The sequence below is a fragment of the Oreochromis niloticus genome, linkage group LG14, assembly GCF_001858045.2.
Source record: "Oreochromis niloticus isolate F11D_XX linkage group LG14, O_niloticus_UMD_NMBU, whole genome shotgun sequence".
In the NCBI taxonomy this organism is placed as follows: domain Eukaryota; kingdom Metazoa; phylum Chordata; class Actinopteri; order Cichliformes; family Cichlidae; genus Oreochromis; species Oreochromis niloticus.
In genome coordinates, this window is record NC_031979.2 from 24,583,881 (window position 1) to 24,604,362 (window position 20,482).

Sequence of the window (20,482 nt, forward strand, 5' to 3'; positions counted from 1 at the left end):
GTCAGGAAACTAAATGCCAGGGCTAAAATAATAAGGGAATCATGTGGGGTGGATGCTTTCTGGAAACAGAGTAAGGCCAGTTTACTGTAAGTGCTTGCATGTCTGTTTTTAAATGATCCCATGTCCTTAGATTTGAAAAGTACTCATAAAGTAAGATGAACAAAAAGCATGGCAAAGGTTCTGAAGTGTATAGAAATAAATTACCCTTATCTGTAAGGGAAGCTGTGTCACAGAGAACTACTACATGATGTATTTTTTTCTAATATTGTGATAAAGAATATTATGAACATTCATTTACTTTTGTTTTTCCAAGAAAAAGAAACAACACCTCCTGTGTTGTGCTTTGTTATCATTGTTGATAGCTTTTTGGTCTTATGCCCTTGGCGCAAATATGCACAGAAATGCATGGTGACAGCTCAGGCTCATTTATTTACACTCCTCATGTTCTTTCTCACTGTATGATATCATTATCTGTGGATGCTCCTGAGTGTAAGTGCATCTGACTTCAGGTCCTGTAATTAAATTATAGTTTGGGCTAAGTGACTTCCAGCTATTCTAATGACTCAACTCTCTTGGGGGGCAGGAGGACACAGAGGGGAATGTAAAAGGACAAAAACACAATCCACAAGGGTACATAAACACTAAAACACACATACACACAAACACACACAAATATACCAGCTGAGCACAGCGTCACACATCAAGGTGACCTACTTTATGTGTGTCTATCTCTGTGTGTGTACTGCATGCAGTGGTTTGTTCATGTGAGCGCAAGGTAAGTGTGCAGCTCTGTAAAATAAATTCATAAACACTGTGAAAAAGTGCTTGGATGAGGAACAGAGTAAATGCAGGGTCACGTGATCTGTTAGAAAAGCTAACACCGTCATTATCTGTTAATGGAAAAAAGAACTAAAGTACATTTTCATTCAAGTCAGTTCGCTGCAGAGGTTGAACAGAAGAAATACACCACTGAAAATTATTTACTGCAGTAGAATATTTAACAGTAGGTGTATACAGTTTTGAATAAGTTATTAATATCCTCATGTCAGTGTCAATTACAGAACAAAACAAAACAGTACATCCTATTAAAAGCTAGAAAATAAATATTAATCATAGCAAACACATATAGATACAAGCACCCATGCATTATGGATATACGCCGAGGTTATCTGGCCCTGGGTGAAAACAACAGGGGCGTATCAGAAAAAGAGAGTGAGTGTGTTTCAAATACAAATTTTAATGTAGCTCAGTTATGAATTCCATAAATAAATATATAAATAATCTCATCAGTAAATGGCTATCATAGAATCCACATTTTAAGTCTTAAAAAAAGAAGTAAAAAAAAAATCCTTTATACAATCATAGTTAAATTCAAGGCCATTGTAATACATAAATACAAATTCCTGCTTGGCTGATGAAACATTTATTGCATATCCCCAGCACAACCACAACTTACTTGTCATTGTTTTCTAGCTACATGATAAAAGAACTTCCTCCATCTGCAGACTGACACACATGCATGAGAACCACTATAAGGGTAAACAGAGTTTACCCTGGGCAAATCTGCATAGACTCTAACATAAATTTTATTCTTATTACATTGTGTGTTGTTGCACGTCGTTTAAATCTTTCAAATGAGGCTTGCTATGGCTAGCATTGTCCTTGTGTTAACATGGAACATGTGCTTTGTAACATCTGACATTTTTATTGGTGTGTCCACCGATTAATGAGGTCCCATGAAGGAAAATAAAATTATATTCAAACTAATAAAGAGCTTCATTTGAGAATTACAGCCATCTTACCACATCTAATAAATCATTTTACTGTAATATTGGCTTCCATATGAAATCAAAACCATGGGAATACTTTGAAGTAAAACCTTGGTGTAGTTCATCGGGACCATGAAAAGGAAACAGCTAATCAATGATTGATGATTGTAATATACTGTTCACATGCCCTTCAGATTCATAAATGATGTACTGCATTGCATCATATACATGAATAAATGTACAAATATAAAACTAACAATCCTCTGTTGCTTACTGGCCTCTGGTGGTAGATCACAGCTTGTAACTTTAAACTGTAGAGCTGCTGGAGTGCAGCTCCTCTTCCTCTCTCTAAACACAAATGTACCCACACCTGCATGCACATACACACATATAAACACAGAGTGTCTAAGTGCATCATTATCCTAAGTCACATCAAATATTAATGAAGCAGCACTTGACACAGAGATATAGAGACAGAAACAGGATGGAAGATTATATTTGCATAAAAGAGAGAGGAGGATGAATAGTTAGTGCCATGAATTTATAATTGCTCAACACTTAATTCTCTGCTGAGTGTACCATGTAAAATACAGCTGGTGCATGTTAGCATTGTTCAAATGCTGTTTTTAGAATTAAAGTGACTTTGAGATCCAAATTATATCTAATGTAATCGTTAAAACTTGTATGGTACAAACAAATTAGTCCAGCATTAGTGAGTAGAAATGTCTAAAAGACACATTACACCTGTGTTAAATAATGTTTTCATAGAAGTGCAACGGTGAATCAAATGGCTTTGTGCAATTAGGTTTTTAGCGGCAAAATCTAAACTAAAAGGAGAACAAATATCTGACCTAATGTCAGTAGGTGAGCAGAAACCAGTCCCATAGTTGTTCTATATTTCTTCATATATTTTATACATTTCTATATTGGGTATTTGTGTATTGTGTATTTTGTTGTACAGTTATTTTATTTTTAACTTTAATTTTTACATTTTATTTATTCTTTCCTAGTTAAATTCACCCTTCATTTTAATTTTCATATTTATTTCCTATCCTATAGTCTTTTTTTCTTTAGGTCACAAGCAGTTGTCTAAGCATTTCACTGCATATCGTACTGTACTGTATGACTGTGTATGTGACAAATAAAATTTGAATTTGAATTTGATTTGGAGTAAGCAGTTCTTTCCATGCATTCACAACGTTGCCTCAGTTCATAATGGTTTGTGGGCTTTTGTTTATGCACAACTCTCTTAAGGTCCTCTGACAGCATTCAGTTGGCTTGAGGTCTAAACTTTCTTTCTTACCCAGTTACAGCAGATGATTTGTCGATGTGCTTGAACTCATTGCATGAGCCAATTTGATCTAAGCTTTATCTGTGAGACAGAGGGCTTCACATCTGACTGTAGGATGCCATGGGTTCATGGTCAACTCAATGATTAGAAAATGTCTGGGTTCTGTGGCTACAAAATAAGCCAAAATCATCCCCCCTCCTCAGCTGTGCTGACAGTTGATATGAGGTGTTTGTACAGATGAACTGTGTTTGGTTTATTGCATGTGTTGCATGTTTATTGACATTGTTCCAGAAGTCTTGTGGTTTGCTGGCATCCACTTTTTGGAGAGAAGCGGCTTTCTCCTGGCAGCCTTTCCAAACAGTATTCAGTCTTTCCAAATGTACTGTTGTAAACATTAAAATTTAACATACTATCTTAGGCCTGTCAGTTCTAAGATGTAGCTTCTGGGTTTTTTGCCGTTTTTCTGAGTACTGGATGATCTGGCCTTGGGGAGATTGCTTGGTCCACTCCAGGAAGTCCGGAGGGTCTGGAGGGGTTCCTCCAGGAAACATTGTGAGATTTCACAAGACTGCATAGAGTTCTATGAAACCTTTCTTTTTTACATGACTGACACTACACATATTAGACATTTTAATTTATGAACCATGGCTGTGTGTCTGCTGACTAGTTCTTGTGTTTTCTGCTAAATGAAAACATTGATTAAGGTTGGTTGAAGAATACAACATCATTTGTATATGCATATACTATTAACTGTAAGGTGTGTATATTTATATATATATAGAGAGAGTACGGTGTGTAATCAAATATCCTGTGAACAGATCCACAAATCCAAACCAATTGGCTGAATTTTCATTCAAGTATGTAAGATAGTTTCCAGGATCACTGCATCTTTTAGATCACTCCCTGTTTATCCAATTTAGACCGCTTAACAATTTTCAGGCTGACATGCCTCAAACTTGTGCAGAGATTAAGCATTAGCAAACTCAAAAATATTTTGGGCAGTGTGATGAGACCAGGATCTCCAGCTATGACCAAGATGTTTCCAGTGTTTTCCAGCTGAAGAATATTCAAAGCCAGTCAGATGAAGAGCGAGATAGGGAGCATGCTTCTCTCTCTTTTTCTTCTTTTCGAACAGAACTGCTCTTTCCTGCTAGCTCAGAGTTTCCTTGTGCCTTGTGCAACTTAGTCCATATCTCAAAAATTTAAATCAAGTTGAAAAGTCATGTTTTGACATGCTGGAAGCGATTTAGTGTCCACTGCAGAGGCTCAACTGCTGCAGAAAATAATGGGACTTACAGCCATGCTGAAAATGGTCCAAAAGTGCACCAGAAATATATTCCCAAATGCGTAAGTTACCAAATTTAAATAAGATAAGGCTTTTCCTTTTCATTTCTTGTTCCTGTAACTTTTTGATTGCATTCCAAATTACCCCGAGGTTGGTTTTTATTAATGGAAAATATACATAAATTATATGTTTTCTGGTTTAAAGAACATTCTTTTCAGTGCATGTTAAAAATCCCCACTAGGAGGTATCAAATATTTGTGTGCATAATACACACACAGACGTTTAGTAAAGTTTAGGTACATAAAAGTACATTTTGAATATAAATTAAACTTCAAGTAAATGATGTCAACCCTATTTTTAAAATATCATCACTGAAAATGGGACATACTAAAAGATGTGCCCAGTTAAACTAACCTTGTATTTTGAATTTCACCTCGATTCTGCAGTAACTTTTTTTTTTCTATTTTTACTGGAATTTATATATTTAATAAAGGCAGTGTTGAAAAACAGAAAGAGAAAAGGTGCATGGTGAGCAGGCTGAAGGACAAGGACCCTCTCTGCTATTAAACCGTGGGCTTTTGCAGTTATTATATTAAGCAAGCAGGCTGAAAAAATGTCTAAAATCAACACATAAATCAGCACATTCACTGCTTGTCTGTTTGTCAGTACTTTTTCAGAATGCTTTTAAAATTGTGCAGATAAAATTCAAATGAAACTGGTAATGCATTTGAGCCTGTACATTTATTTGAAGAGATGTGCATTTATTGTGCATTTGGTTCTCTGCTGTATGCACCTGTGAATGACTGAGATCTGATATAATGTGTGCAGATGTGTTAGTAATCTGCATGCAGTGTTGTCATATATCACAAATGATCCAGACTTGTGAGCAGATTCTTCTTCTCCTTCTGTAGTTTAGGGTTTTTAACAAAGTAATAATACAGTGTAGTTAATATGTAATTATTCAAATGCTCAAATCTAGGGATTATTTACAATAATACTTATAAAGGTGAAGCAGTGTGTGCTTGCTTTGAAACAATAACGTGTTGATTAACACTTACTTGTGATTTTTGTTACACTACATAATGAACTACTAATCAGGTGATGTCAGTGGTAGTTAGATGGTGAAACGCATTATTTTATTACCCACCCTGAGAAAAATTAAGTGTTTTTTTTTTTAAGAGAGATTGAATAACATTAGGGGTGTCAAGTGCATAACAGCTCATTTCTACTTTGTGTGTGTGCCATTTCAACTCAAGCCAAGTTGACCATCAGAAATTCTTATCAGACCACAAACAATTCTGCACCTGTTTCCACGGAAACAGTGACAGGAGTTTCGCGATATACACGTTTGGTTCGCTGCTGTTTCCCTTATTTATCTCTCACATAAGCAAGGACATATGCACTGGTACTCAGTTTGCATCAGCACTAATTGACTGAGTTTGAATATTCATTTTTTACTTTCCCAAACCAGTTACAAAAGTGACTAATGGTGTACTCATAGAGGTTTAAGTGGAGGTCACATCCCCATCAGCCAAACAAAACGTGGTATACCTTTTAGTAAGACCGGTTCCTTTTCTTGGCAACGATGAGTGCGATAACATATAGCAGTGACAGTACCCACAGAAACAAATAACTGCCTAACACAAATGCTTGAAATTGAAATTAGAGTAAAAGGCAACACCTTGCAAGTAAGGAAGACCATCCTTTCGCATTATTAAAAGTTTTTCAAAGCCGTAAAGTTCAGTGCTAAGTTAGGCTGATTTGCATTTGCAAAAGCAGATGCCTTGTTGGGCTGGAATGATTTTAATGCACCTGGTAGAAATGAAAACAGTAAAAAAAACAACATGTTATTTATAAGCCATAGACCTCCGCGCAACCACAACGTGTTTTTTGACAAGGAAGCAACAGATAACTGGTTAAATGAGGGGGAAAATGTAACACATTCAGATGCTTTCATACTCATTATAAAATTGCATAATGAGTGTGAAAATGATCCATGTTTTGGGGGAGATAAACACCAACAGGTAATTTTGTCTGAAACATCGCTATCCATCACTATTGCCATGATAGTGAATGAAATGACATTTTAGTAGGAGGACCTTCATCCTTCCAGTACACTTTTGGAGTTTTGGAGAGTCTTGACAAGAAGCACTGAGGCTATTATGAGATCCCAACACCTTTCAAGGATACTCTAATGCGGCTTTGCTTTTTGCTTTGCCACCTATTTTGAGATTTGTAAGTATATGCTCTTTCCCATATGTGCCTCTGAACAAAGCCTCTGTTTGTTTAGGGATATCACTGTGAAATGTCACAACCACAAAATTCATGAATCATTCAATGAATTCTGACTGGAATCATTTAAATGTCAAGTTCAAAATGTTTTATTAAACAATGACTAAATTACAGGGATCATGGACCATCATGGATATGGTGGTCTCTGTATGTGTTTTTGTTACTTTTCTGTATTAAAGCTCTAGATAATAAAGTGTGTGGCTGTATTAGCTAATAAGCAATATGGATATCTGTGTTACAGAGTAAATATTAATGAAATATGATAATATCCCATTAATATGACCAGTTTCCTATGTTTTGTGTCATTTATTGACTTAATTTCCAACCTAAGAGCTGCTGTCAGATTTGTAATGCAGGCTGTCACTGAAAAAAAGAACTATGGGCTAGTAATTAATTAATAGCTATTTTTCTGATTTGCCATTACTTCGTATGTGGAAGCAATACCAAATCACTCACCAAATCAGAATTTGTAAGGGAGTGATTCCATATTTGGGTAACAGGACCATAATTTGTTCAGAAGCTGAGTCTGAAGGGTCCTGAGACTATATGAAAATGGAAAAGAAGGGAAAAAAATCTAGAAGTAGACCTGGCTTTTTCTAAGGGGCCAGTTTGGGTTTCAGTGTGATTGTTCTCATGTTGTATTCATACTGAAATATTATTTCAAACTCTGTTTCCTCAACTGCACTTTACTGTGGCTAGACAAACAGATTTTCTACTAAAAAGTCCACTTTGCTCAAAAAGATAAACTTTAGAACATATTTTTGCACATAACAAAGACTGCATTTTTTTTTTACCCAATTACCAACATGGTAAACACACCAGGAACGTCACTTAATGGCCAAAATGAACAGGAACAAACAGGTCACGTCAAGATTCTAATTTGGCCACCAGATGGACCTATTGCACTGTGTAATGGCTCAGCTGTGTCAGAGTCAAACATAACCAATAATGGATCACTCAGGAGGAACCAGGCTTCCAAAGCATTGCCTAAAGCCAGTGTAAGATGAATACAACCAGAGCCAGATAAAACTGTATCTGTCTTCTACACTCACAATTCCTTTCTAGCAGATTTGTCACCCTGCAAGAGTTAGAGGGGGACTCTGGCGCCACTCAGGTGGGCCAGTGCTGTAGTTCTGCAGAGACAGAACTCATCAAGGCAGCTGACTGTGGAGAAATGTGTCAAATTAGCTTTCTGCTTCTTTGACCATCTCTCTCCATGATCTCTATACTCCATCTCAACAACCTGCAGCACACTAATCAGCATAACGAATTCATCCAGCATGCCTGGCTTAATGGAATCAGTTACTTGTAGGGAAAAAAAACAAAAACAAGAAAAAAAACCCCAGCTTGTGTCTGAGATAACGGGGGAGTAATACGTCTGATCATTTATGCAAATCAACTGATGATGATAAACTATTATTTGTTTTATTTCTTATTATACAAAAGAGATGGAAGGGAGAGGAGATAAAAAGAGCTCATATAAAGGAGGTGATGTGACAAGCCCATCTGTTTTCATATGCATGTTTTCATATGTGTGCCCAAGCACTGAGCCTCGCTTCCTTTCCCTGTCCATGTGTGCAGTGTGTGTGTACTTCAACATTAATGAGCAGACCAAAGATTTTCATTAAGGCCCCATTAGTACCTCTTTTTCCCTATGGGCTTCTGTGCTCTCATTCATTCTTCTGATGCAATAACCAGAGAGAGAGAGACAGAGAGTGGAAAGAGACATGCCTCACTGTCACAGGAATTCAGTAAACTGCAATAAATCTGGCACCGTTTTAGAATACTCCAACTTGTTAGAACTCCTTTTCATTTTAGAAAAAGAAACATCAGCTGTTGAGTGGTGACAAGTAAATTATGAAATATGATTGTTTATTAAATAAACATTTTGGCACTAATCATTTCAACTTGAGAGGAAGATGTTTCAATTATAGAAAACAAACAGATCATAAGGGACTGAGCTCAAATCCGAAAGGTTTCCTTGACTGACATCCATGCACTAGCTTGGCTATCATCCCCATGCTGCTGACAAGCATGGCTGGGCAAACTTTTAAAAACCTTTCAAGCAGCCACGCTATCAAACTGGAGCGCACTTCAAAACACTGTGGAAGGGTAGCGACTCCCCAACAAGTTAACTGGCAGCAGATCTTATCTTGGGAAGTGTGTTCTCAATCTTGGTGTTTCCAATCCAGTGCTCATCTCAGACAGAGATGAGCAGTTTGAAAAATTTGGCTGGAGTAGAAAAAAAAAGCCTTTCTCTTGAACATCACTAAAAATAACAAATATGCTTCACCACAGGGGGTTACAGCTAGGAATAAAACGTTGCTGTGCTTTCATTACAGAACATTAGAGGGCAGTGGGTTTGCATAAAGTGCCAAAGCCGATTTCAGATCAACCAGAAACTTGTGAAACAGCAGAGACAACACTCAGTGGCTGGTGTTAACTAGTCTCTCTTTGTAGCCCGCTGTGTGCTTCACCTTCATGCTTACTTGACCTTAGCTGTTGCATAATTTTCACTGCCAATCAGTATGCTCACATTTTGCCAAAGAAGATGGAAAACTCAAACAGGAACAGCCCTCTGAAAAATCCAAGAGGAGAGATAGATGCTTTTTCTGTGCCTCTGCTGACTCTTCAAAGTGAGGTAAAACATTTCCTGTCAGAGGATTTCGGACAGAGGGGAAAACAAGCGAGGACGAGGAAACAAAGTAAACCCAAATAGAAGTGTAGGAATTTCGGTGGTGGTCGACAGATCATGTTAGAGTGTTAAGACAAATATTGCTTGAAAATATACAATGTCCGCTCACAGAAAACGGCACACTGTAAGAGGTGACAGCATGCAGCAATGCTGCTACTCACAAGGAAGCTTGTCACATAGTAGAGTGGTTAGTCACAGAGCCCCAACCCAAATACCACACAATTAACTCTACGATTCCTGCTGATTCCCAACGAACAAAAAACAGTTTTAGAACTGGTCTAGACATGCCTTACATTTTGATCAGGAGCTGTATTCAGTGAAATCTCTTTTCAGTGTCTGGATTAGGATAAATCCCACTGTACCTGCATTGTTATGTGCCCACATTTTGTCAAGTTTTGATTCCTGCTGGAACATGTGGTGTGATGACAGAATGAATATAAAAGGCACAAAAGAATATAATCTGTGTGGAAATCAAGTCATTGCTACCCTAAAGATAACATCCTATGCATGGAGTGATATTGGATTTAGTGAAGTGTGCGATGTGAATGGATATCTCACTTGTACTTGAAGCTTTTTGAAAAATCAGTAATCCGTGAGAGCAGAAGACAGTGATGTCTATAGATACTGTTCCGTTATGGCTCAGTCAAGGGATTATTGCATAAAAGCATGCCTTTGTCCCATTTTAGGAGTAGACTGACTAAGAGCCTTCTCAGAAGAAAGAACCGTAATTACTTATGACAGCATTATTGAATTGGAAAAACACTGGTAATGAAATGAGTCAGGATGTAACAGGCCCTTTCACAGTGCCTGTATGTTAAATAAGTGATTTACTAATGGTTTTTCTGGATGGTCAGTGCTTACGCAATCCAAACTGCCAAAGCCATTTTTTGCAATTTGTATACCCATGAATAATTTGTCATGCTTTCTCACTAATCTATGAAGCACAAGTAAATGATTCAGCGACCAAAATTTAACCTATTTGTCAGAATGAGCAAACTTTCTGTAGCTCTGTAACTGGACTGACACACACATACCTTCATACACGTCACTACCTCAAGCACTTATCTGCACAATCTCACACACACACACACACACACACACACACACACACACACACACACACACACGCACCTTCATACATCAAGCTACGTTTTGCACAATGCTCAGTCTTTTGCACAACCCACTGTCATTGTTGCACTTTTGTGTCTGTATTGCTCTGTTCCGTCTGGTGTTGCACTGTCTTTATTTTGTTTTTTCTTACACTTTTTGACTTGACTTGAACTCTTTATAAAGTCTTTTCGAATTGCAAACTCTTTCAAAATTAACGCTTCAACTTTTGTATTTTCCCTGGAGCCGATCTCAGTACAAACCATTTTGTTTTTAATTCAAGTGGCAATCTCAAAGATTTCAGTCCTGGTTGATTTGGTGACACCCGTAGTTACTAGTGGTAACTCCAAATGCAGTTTAATACTGCGTGTGACAGAGTGCTGGGACCAGAAAAGCAAACTATTGTTGTTTTGATAAAGAAGTCAGGCAATAAATCGAGCTTTCTCCATCATTCTGTGAGCAAGTCTGATCTGATTTAATGCTGCACACGGCTTGAGTCTGCAAACAGCAGAGCACAGTGAAAGGACACAGTAGTTACCTTGCTGAGAAGTTGGTGGTGCACAGCCTGTCGCCCACAGCCCATTGTGGCTGCTCCTTCTTGTGCTATTAATCTGTGCAGTATTCTAAACTGAAAACGAATGATGTCCTTTTTGTATATACATTTAGCGCTGACCAATAAAGGTAAGTCCTAAAAAGACTAATAAAATATTGCAATTATGTGACTGTGTGTTACGGCTTCATAATAAAATACAACTTATAATTTGCCAGTGAAATGTTTCACTGTGAAGTTGCAGCAGGAGGAAATATTGATCCATCCATTTTCACAACCAGTTGAGGATTGCAGGAGGTTTGTGGGGGGATAGGTCACCAGCCTATGGCGGGGCTAACACACAGAGACAACCATTCACACTCACACCTACGGTCCATTTAGAATCACCAATTAACCTAACCAGTTTTTAGACTGTGGGAAGGAACTGGAGTATCTGTAGAGAACCCACACAGACATGGGGAAAACATGCAAACTCCACACAGAAAAGTCTGGTTTTGATCTTGTTGTGACTCAGTGGCGCTAACTACCTCTCAGCTGGGCCTCAAAACATATAATTTACATTTTGCAGTAATATAACTGCAATTTTCCTGTTTATATCTGAAGACAACCAATTTATAATACTTCATGTATAACTATCATCTTATTTAACAGACCTTTATTTTAATACAAATCTTCAAGATTGCCAGTTAAGATCATTTAATTCAGAACTGCCCTTCGGTATTTCTTTTACTAATTGTACTTCATTCTCTGAGACAAGCTGTTCAGGTCAAAGTCACTCATGCTGGTGGACCAACCTCTGTCAGATCATTTGTGTAGTAAGACAAACTGTTCAGTGGTGGACACAGTGAAAGGCTTTATCACTTCTGAAAGCTTGGAACAGAGGTGCCAGAGGGTGGAACACACTCAGGACCAGGCATGCTAAATGGCCATGACTGATGAGCACTATTAGATAATTCTTCTGGGTCATGCATAACCAATTCAGACCAACTCAGGAAAATACACTCGTGAGCAACACACAGAGATGCATTTATATATTTATATGCATTTAACAAAAAATGTGCCGATTATTGATATGCATATTTATTTCTTTGATGTATCTTATAGAAAATATTTACAAACGAGAGTCAAAAATATGGCTGGATAAGCCTGTATTTGAAGCCAATTAGACATAAATGAAACGGGATACCTCTTCATAGCAGAGTGGCTTTATCCCTTGCACACTGGAATTCAAAGAGGAACACATACTGTACTGAACCAGTAGACCTCAGTCTGGGAAATGATCACACTAAGTCTGAGATCAAAGCTGTGTAGCAGCAATCAGCTTGACCTCTTCAACCTCCAGCTGTCAGCAAGTGAGAGTTTTTGGAGGGACAACTTTCTGTGTGAATGTGTGTGTGTGTAGGTGTGTGTGTGTGTGTGTAGGTGTGTAGGTGTGTAGGTGTGTGTGTGTGTAGGTGTGTGTGTGTGTAGGTGTGTGTGTGTGTGCATAGCTGTGAATATATGAAAGTGAAAAATGGAGTAAACAAGGACACGTGGTGCTGATGTGAAACACCTGCCCAGCCACAGTTCTGGACCTGAGATTCTAAGAGAAGTTACTCACCTTCTGGAAAAGCAGGTGAAGAAAAGTAACAGCTGCATCACTTTAGAACTGCTGGTTGACATGTATTGAACTGGTGTGACATAACAGCTCCCCTTTGGAGAGTCTGCAGCTTGTTAAATGTGAAGTATTGAGTCTGTCACTGAGCTACAAGCCAAGTCCAAGTGGTGCTTCTAGGCAGAAAAAGGACAGTTATAGCCAAATTATGAGGATTTTCTTATGACATTATGATGGGGTAAGTATATATGTCCTTCTCCCTTTGGGCTGGAGCCAGTGAGGTTCTGAACAGTAGAAGCATGTGCTGTTGCCTGTTTTTTTTGGGGGGGGCAATGAAGGAAATTCAACAAAGAGGTAAAACACACATATATTATCAAGTCATAAAATTCAGATTGATGCAACTTGGCGCAAAAAATGCAGTTTTCATTAATTTAAATGATAAGAGTTTATCACCTCAGCAGTAGAGTCAGTACAGCAAACTGGAAATACAGTACACTCCGGTGGGACTCCTGTCCTTCCTCCTGTACTTCTCCTGCACCACCTACCTGTGACTACACTTGTTACAAGTTGTTGCTGCTACTACTACTGACGATACATTGACAGCAGCAGCCCTCGTAGCTAACATGTCGTTTAATTTTACACATTTTGCTGCATCTGTTTTTTTGTTTTCTTACTGACTTCTTCCACACTAAACTAAACTAAACTAAACTAAACTAAACTAAACCAGACTTTACAGATAAAAAATCTCAGCACAGCTTAACAGATGTGAACAGCTTTAAAGGCTCACTTTCTTCCACTCTTTTAATTATGGAAAGAAATTTGCAGCAAAAGGGTTGCAAATGTGTACATAATAAGAAGCAATCTGACCACACGTTAAAACAATTTTACAAATGCGTATGCCCAAACCTGAAAAAATACTGATCATTTTTGCACAATTTATTAAGTTAAGCTTTGTGAATCAAATAATTTTGTCTTGAGTTTGCCAGTGAACGTCTAAATTATGCAGATACGGCTTGGAAGAAAGTGCTGTGGTCAAATGAAACCAGTCCTTTGGCATCAACTTGACTCACCGTGTTTGGAGGAAAACAAATGTAGAGTATGACCCAAATAACAGCACAGTTAAACATGGAGGTGGAAACATTATACTTTTATATAATGTATAATGTATATATATATTTATATTGCTAAGGGTACAGGGTGACTTCATTAATTGGGGCCACTGAACCGGGGAATGTACTGTAAAATCTTGGACAAGAACCTCGTTCCCTCAGACAGAACAAAGATGCATGAATGTGGATGGGTCTTCCAGTATGACAGTGATTCAAAACATACTGCCCAGCCAATAAAGGAGTGGCTAAAGAAGAAACATGGAGTCATGGCCAGTCATGGAGTGGCCTAGCCAGTCTCAAGACCTCAATCACACTAACAAATCATGTTTTTGGGGGGATCAAATACTTATTTCATTAGATAACATGCAAATCAATTTCTAATGTTTATGTAATGTGTTTGTTTCTATATATTTTGATGATATTCTGTCTCTTTCCACTAAAATGATGCTACCATAAAAAATTAGAGACTGTTCATTTCTTTGTAAGTGAGAAAACCTAAAAAGGCAGCAGGGAATCAAATAATTATTTCCCCTGCTGTATGACTTTAGTTTGAAGTTACAGTATACATGCAAGTTGTTAGTGAAGAGTTGCCTATTCATCTGCTAAGCAGAAAAAAGCAACACACTACCTTCTGAGACACACATTTGTCTTTTTAGCTGCTAACACTCCGTTATAGTGGCTTATCTTTTAAGTCTGATGTTTGGTGCTAGGGGCAGCAGTGTCTCCTCACATTAAAAATGGGTTCAGGGACTCAACCTGCTGCTTGGTGATGCTGAAAAGCACAATATTAATAGTAAACCAAAATACTAATGACTTAAGAGCTGACACATTAAACTGAGGGATCGTAAAACATGTGTGATAATTCTCCTCACTTTTAGTACTATAAGTAACCTTGTTCACGTAACTGTTCATATATTTATAACCAGCATGGTCGGTTGCAAGTGCTGGCATGCATTAGAAAAAGTATCAGGTAGTAAAGAACAAGATGTCTCTAGAAAAGTGTGTAACAAAGAACATACTGATCCTAAACTAGCACTGCAAAATATAGCCATGAGAGTTTATAATTTTTTTTACTTTGAGGAAAAAAAGAGAGTTTATCTGATTAGCAAGGACGTTTTTTGAATCGGTTGGCATTCCTTTCCACATCAGGAATTCTTAGAGCACAACTGCAAAGCAAGAATGGACAAGTGAAGAGGGTAAAGAAAATTTGTTTTGTATTTTCACAGTTTTTATGATGACTATCGATAATCATAAAAAACAGTGACGCAGGCGAACACACACGCAGTTTGCCTGCAGGCCTTTTTGTCAGACATGATCTCTAAGGTGTGGTTACCAGTTTTAAAAGGGTGAATTTAACCCAAACCATGATCTTTATCTAAATCTGATCACACTGCAGCTGAGAACTGGAAATAGGATAAGGGAAAAGAGCGCTTTTATGCCAGACAGCCTTGCTAGCGGAAAGCCCTGAAGGCAAACTTCTTTCAGGAAGACGCAGGAAAGAAAGAAGAATAGATATTTGCCCCACTTTTGCAATTCAAACAGAGCTAGTGAAATTATCAGCACAAACAATCTCTGCACAAATAATGAATATAATAAAGAACACTGTATATTAACGGGTGTGGGTGTGAAATTGTATTATTGCAGGGACAAAAAGTTATCACAGTAAGCACATGGCGGAGATTATGTTTTTTATTAGTGGTTGGGCTTGGCCACATGGTGGTTATGCATATGATTCAAAGCTCAAGGGAATAAATTTGAGTCACTAACAAATACATGATATACATGCTTATGGAGGTCATTTGCTCAAGTGGAACAGCTTTGATAATATGCCTGCACTACATGTATACACCTACCTAATACTACATATAGTATTTCACAGTGATTCCAGTAAATCACTGAAGTGACTCCAAGGAGCAGTAATGTTCGTGTCGTGGAACTGTAAAATAACAACAAATGAATTTTGTTAGTGTAATGTAGAGTATATCCAATTCCTTGTGACAATAATTCATAAAAAATAAGAACAAAACAGTCTGAGCCTGTCTGGAAATACTGAGTAATCTGGTACTTTTAACCATTTTCCTGTGTTTTCTGTGTTTTGCACTTCTGTATTCCTCTGCAGGCCGCCTCATGACTGCCACGAAGCTTGGGCTGAAAGTCCATCTCTATGAGTGACAAGGTTATTAATGTTTGTGTAGTAAATGTGAGTCATTAATCTTGTGACTGTGTTTCTGTGGATCTGTACTTCGGGTGTAGATGTGTGCATGTTTATGTGCACTGACAGTACATTTTGAGTTGAACTGGACGGCTCGTCCATTGCTGATAGGAGAGGAGCTCCCGTGACAGTTTCTGAAAGGAGCTGCTGATAGTACAACCCATCTGAGCGACCTTGATAGAAACCGAAAACCCTTCGTACCTTGGCTCCTCTGGCGACAAATGCCTAACACTTAGACAACAGTTACATTAATTACGAACAAAGCATAACTTTTTCAAATTGTGACAAACTGCTTGTCCTGTGTGATTCAGCATCCGTCTATCCATTTTCTTCTGCTTATTCACAAGCATATGCCTACCAAATGCAGAACTGGTTATTAGTCATGGTTTTTGCTTCCAGTTCTCTGGAAATCAATCACAACTACAACATTGTCGCACAAAACTCAGCTGATGAATCATATCTAATGAAAATGTGGAAGTTTTTATTTTTATTCTAAGAAATAAATGCTACTAAATTGAATTAAAATGACAGAAAGGCAGCAAATCTTTTTATTCAACCCATGCGATGTCCACGAGGGTAATTGATGCATATTTGTATCTGTGTAATGCCATTTAGAACTGAGATGGTAAACATGGAAATGAGCTTGGATGAAAATCATTTTAGATTAGCGTGGGACCCCGCTGAGCTTGAAAAATACAGCCTACCTAAAAAAGACCTAAAGACCTAAAAAGAATGAAAAGAGTGTGTGTCTGTATGTTTGTGTCTGTTTTTCCACACATCGACCTATTTTTTACAACAAAAGACTTTTTAATACCTGTGTCACCCCAGGCACAGTGCAATTAAAATCCAATACTCTCCAGGAGTCCATAACATGCTGGGTTTACTGACAGCGAACAGAGCTCAAATGGCCAACAGAGAAGGGGCAATAGGTTTTATGTGAAGAGCACAGAAACACAACGATGGAAAATATGATCACAGTGGTTGCACTCCAGGCAAATGAACATCCTTTAAATGCACTGACAGACAGCTGCTGTGAAAACTGCTGTCAGTTCAGCTTCACAGATATTCAAAAGATATACACAGATGGGAATTCCTTGGAGGGCATGCATACTTTTTTTGTGATTGCAGGCAATGAAACATGGACAGGATAATTGGGTGACATTAAATAGGCTTGCTTATTTTTTTTTCCTGGTGTAATTCACATGATTGATAGTGGAGCTGACATAGTAGCTTATTGTGATCTATGACCTTCTGTTTTATTGTGATAAGGTCTTTTATCTATAATGACAAGAGCTAAAGAGGAAGTAAGGTCACATAATTATACAACCACAAAAGCTGTCTAAGAAAGAGCTTGGGGTGAATGAATGGATCAACAAAACTATAACTACTAGGCTATAAAACTATAACACAGGACAGTGATGTTTATTTTTTGAGTTTTAAACCGAGGGAACTATAAGCACATGTTTATTTTCCCACCCATAGCAATGTTTTTTTTTTGTTCCTTAAACTCAAACAAGCAACTGTTTTTTTCTCAACCAGGACTAACTGGACCGTTCTGTTGAATTTGGACATGCACGACATAGTAATTTGGGGTTCTGGATCTTTAGAGTCAAATGTTGACATAGTTTGAGTGCATTTTGCAATTGGTGTAACTAAATCATGTCTCTTTGACCAGGTAGTCCATCTTTATCACAATATTGCGAAATGTTTATTATACTTTTATTTTATATTATTTACTTAAAAAAAAGACATGAATGAATGACATCATTCATTTTCCACTGTCATGTAGTTTCTGCCCCTCTCACTTCAATGCTGACTTTCACTTTCAGTTCAAACACCCTCCACTGTTTGCAGAAGTTAACTGGTCTTACAGGAATGACCCACTGGTGAACTTTGTTGTTAAACAGTAAGTGGAGTAGGAGCAAAAGGTCACAACTAACTCAACAGTATCATGGAGAATATAATAAATTCAATTTTTTTTTTCACTTGCCTTGAAAAGTCACTAACACCCAATAGTCACGATACTATGACAAGGCCAAACAGCACTCATACATTCACAGTTATATTTAATATAACACTCCCAGCCCTGGTAACATTAAACATGATTTAGGAAGAATAGACTGACAGTTTAAAAATAATTATACAATCTCCATTCACTGAGTGTTGAGATCACGCCACATAGACGGTGTAGATTTTTATGATTCATAGCTTGAATCAGTTCAGTTCAATTCAGTACAAGTGTATTTATATAGCGCCAAATCGGAACAACAGTCGCCTGAAGGAACTTTATTATTCTAAGATAAAAACCCTGCAACAATAAGTGGTCAATGGTGAATCAGTGGTGAATACATGTTTTATGTTTGCATCTTTAGGACTGTCTAGGCCTCCAGGGACAAAATAAAAAAAAAGGAAAAGAAAAGAAAAGAAGACTAATCCACGTGTCCCTATTGCCTGGATGTCGATTGCACTATTACAAATCGTTTCTTCTTGCATATGTAAATCAATGCAGGCAATGTTTCCATTAAAAGCTGCTCGTCCTTATTAATTCAAATTATGCATTTTAGACCCATTAAGCATACTGTAGCTTAAAAACAGAGAATTTGCAGTACATTTTGTCATTATTGCTCAGGCTTAAAAGCTACTAAAAGCTCTATAAGTAGGCTATACAGCGAAATAAGGTACACATCAGTCCATTGCACTGTTCACCTGAATCTGCGCCTTGGGGCTATTTAGGCGCCACTAGCAGCAAGTGCAGCTGACGGGGTCACTTCTAAACGTCGCCCTGGCGGAGGAGGCAACGACTCTATGGACGGCTAACTTCAGAGGGCTACTTCACTGCTTTACTGTATGTCACGGGCTGTATAAATATGGGGTCTCCCCTGTGTGGATCACACAGTTGCGCAAGACTCTGATGGATCATTTTAAATTCAGCGATCCTCTCTGGGTAGATGTGGTATAGTACAGTAGGTAGTTGTAGAGAGGGGTCTGTGGGTGAGTGTGTTCGTTTGTGTGTTCTTGCACTCCTAGAATAGACAGCCAAAGGAAGGAGAAGAGGGAGAAGAAGGAGAAGAAGAGAGGCGGGATCGGATTGTGCCTTGTTGAAATCCAGGGTGAAGCAAATAGATCGTCTGGAATAGATCGATCAGCAGTTCGCGTTCCCTTCGTGGATTTGATGGATGTTTGATCAGTGGATGTGATGCCCATATATATCATCGACCGTAAATTTCCCGACATATCTGGTAAGTCGCTCACGCAAACCAAGCGCTCTTGTAAAGCTGTGCCATCTGTGTGCGTCGGCGCCTCTATGTGTGTGTGTGTGTGTGTGTGTGTGAGTGTATGTGTGAGTGTGCGCGCGTGTGTGCACGCGCATCGGTTTTGCGTGTGCGCCCGTGCTGCTTCAGTGACACGGGGCAGCGTGCACCAGTTGATCATGCCACCCCCCTCGGAGTTTCTGACGTGCAACAGGAGATGAGGAGCTGGCACGCATATCTCGGTTGCGAAGCACGGTGTGTGCGCTGAGGCTTATTTTTTCCCCACCAGAGTTTAAAACTTAGATGCATTTGGTCCGACCAGAAAACACTGTTCCAGCTGGGTATCCTCTAACCTCTCTGTGATACTAGTGCACTGTATTCCAGCTGTGTGGGGACTGGTGGTGTTGCTGTAAGTTTGGTGTTATATCCCTTTAAAAGTTATTTTTACTGTTGCATTCATACTGCTTTTACAAGAACCATTAGGACAGCAATTTAAGAGGTGGACTTCATTTCATCTAGATCACAGCACCTTTGCGCACAGGGACTCTTCACTCAAAGATGATTTTAGTCTTCAGTGTGCAGCTACAGGCCCCGCGCTAAAAATCATATCCCAGAGAAGGTGTTATTTTCAGTTAAAGTAGGCCACATTCCTCCACTTATTCAAACCCATTTAGACACTGGACATATTAATTGCTCACATGGATGTAAGTTGTAAAAAAGAAGTGACTTTGTGCAAGTAGTCTCGTGTCGATTGTGTATGTGTGCGTGTGCGTATAGCACATGGGTGTTTTCAGGTGTCTCAGTGAATGATGGGTTTAATTTTGAAGGGGCTTGTGTGGTCTCACAAGATTTGGGCTGTTTATGTTTTAGATATATCATGAAAGGCAGACAGAGTGGAAAAAAATGAGTTTTGATTTTTGTTGCTCCTTTCATAAACTATTATCTTAAAATGCAGACACAGCAGTGCATACTTTTCAAACACACTCTGAGCCACAGCATTAGAAAAAAATATTGACTACATCCTGTAACTGGAGTAGCAACATTAAACATGGATTAGGTGTTCTCTGTCACACACTGACAGAGTAAACATCTTTAAAAGCATCACTGTCACTGCTAACAGGTCCCCTTAACTTAACCAGAGGCAATGTAAATGAGAATAACCTTACTTTAAATGTGTACAGCCCCAGAAACACAGCAGTAAGCATAATGACAAATAGCACATGAGTGGGACAGTATTAGTGCTCCTATAGGACTCAGCTAAACATGCCTGAATACACTTTGAGGGAATCGCTCGGGACCTCTCAGTGTCCTGCTCAGTTTTTCTTGC

At 38.4% G+C, this 20,482-nt stretch overlaps 1 protein-coding gene across 2 annotated transcripts in view; it reads left to right on the top strand.

The window, feature by feature from the left end:
• Positions 1–19,100: 19,100 nt before the first annotated feature.
• LOC100691568 (neprilysin) overlaps positions 19,101–20,482 on the top strand; it is a 32,577-nt gene continuing 31,195 nt past the window's right edge. Inside the window, exon 1 of one of the 2 annotated variants that reach the window (XM_003454788.5) lies at positions 19,101–19,143. In XM_003454788.5, coding sequence (XP_003454836.1) covers positions 19,101–19,143 — 43 coding nt within the window. Of the gene's footprint in view, positions 19,144–19,270; positions 19,565–20,482 lie in introns of those variants that run through there. The other variant, XM_005459297.4, reaches the window with a different exon arrangement.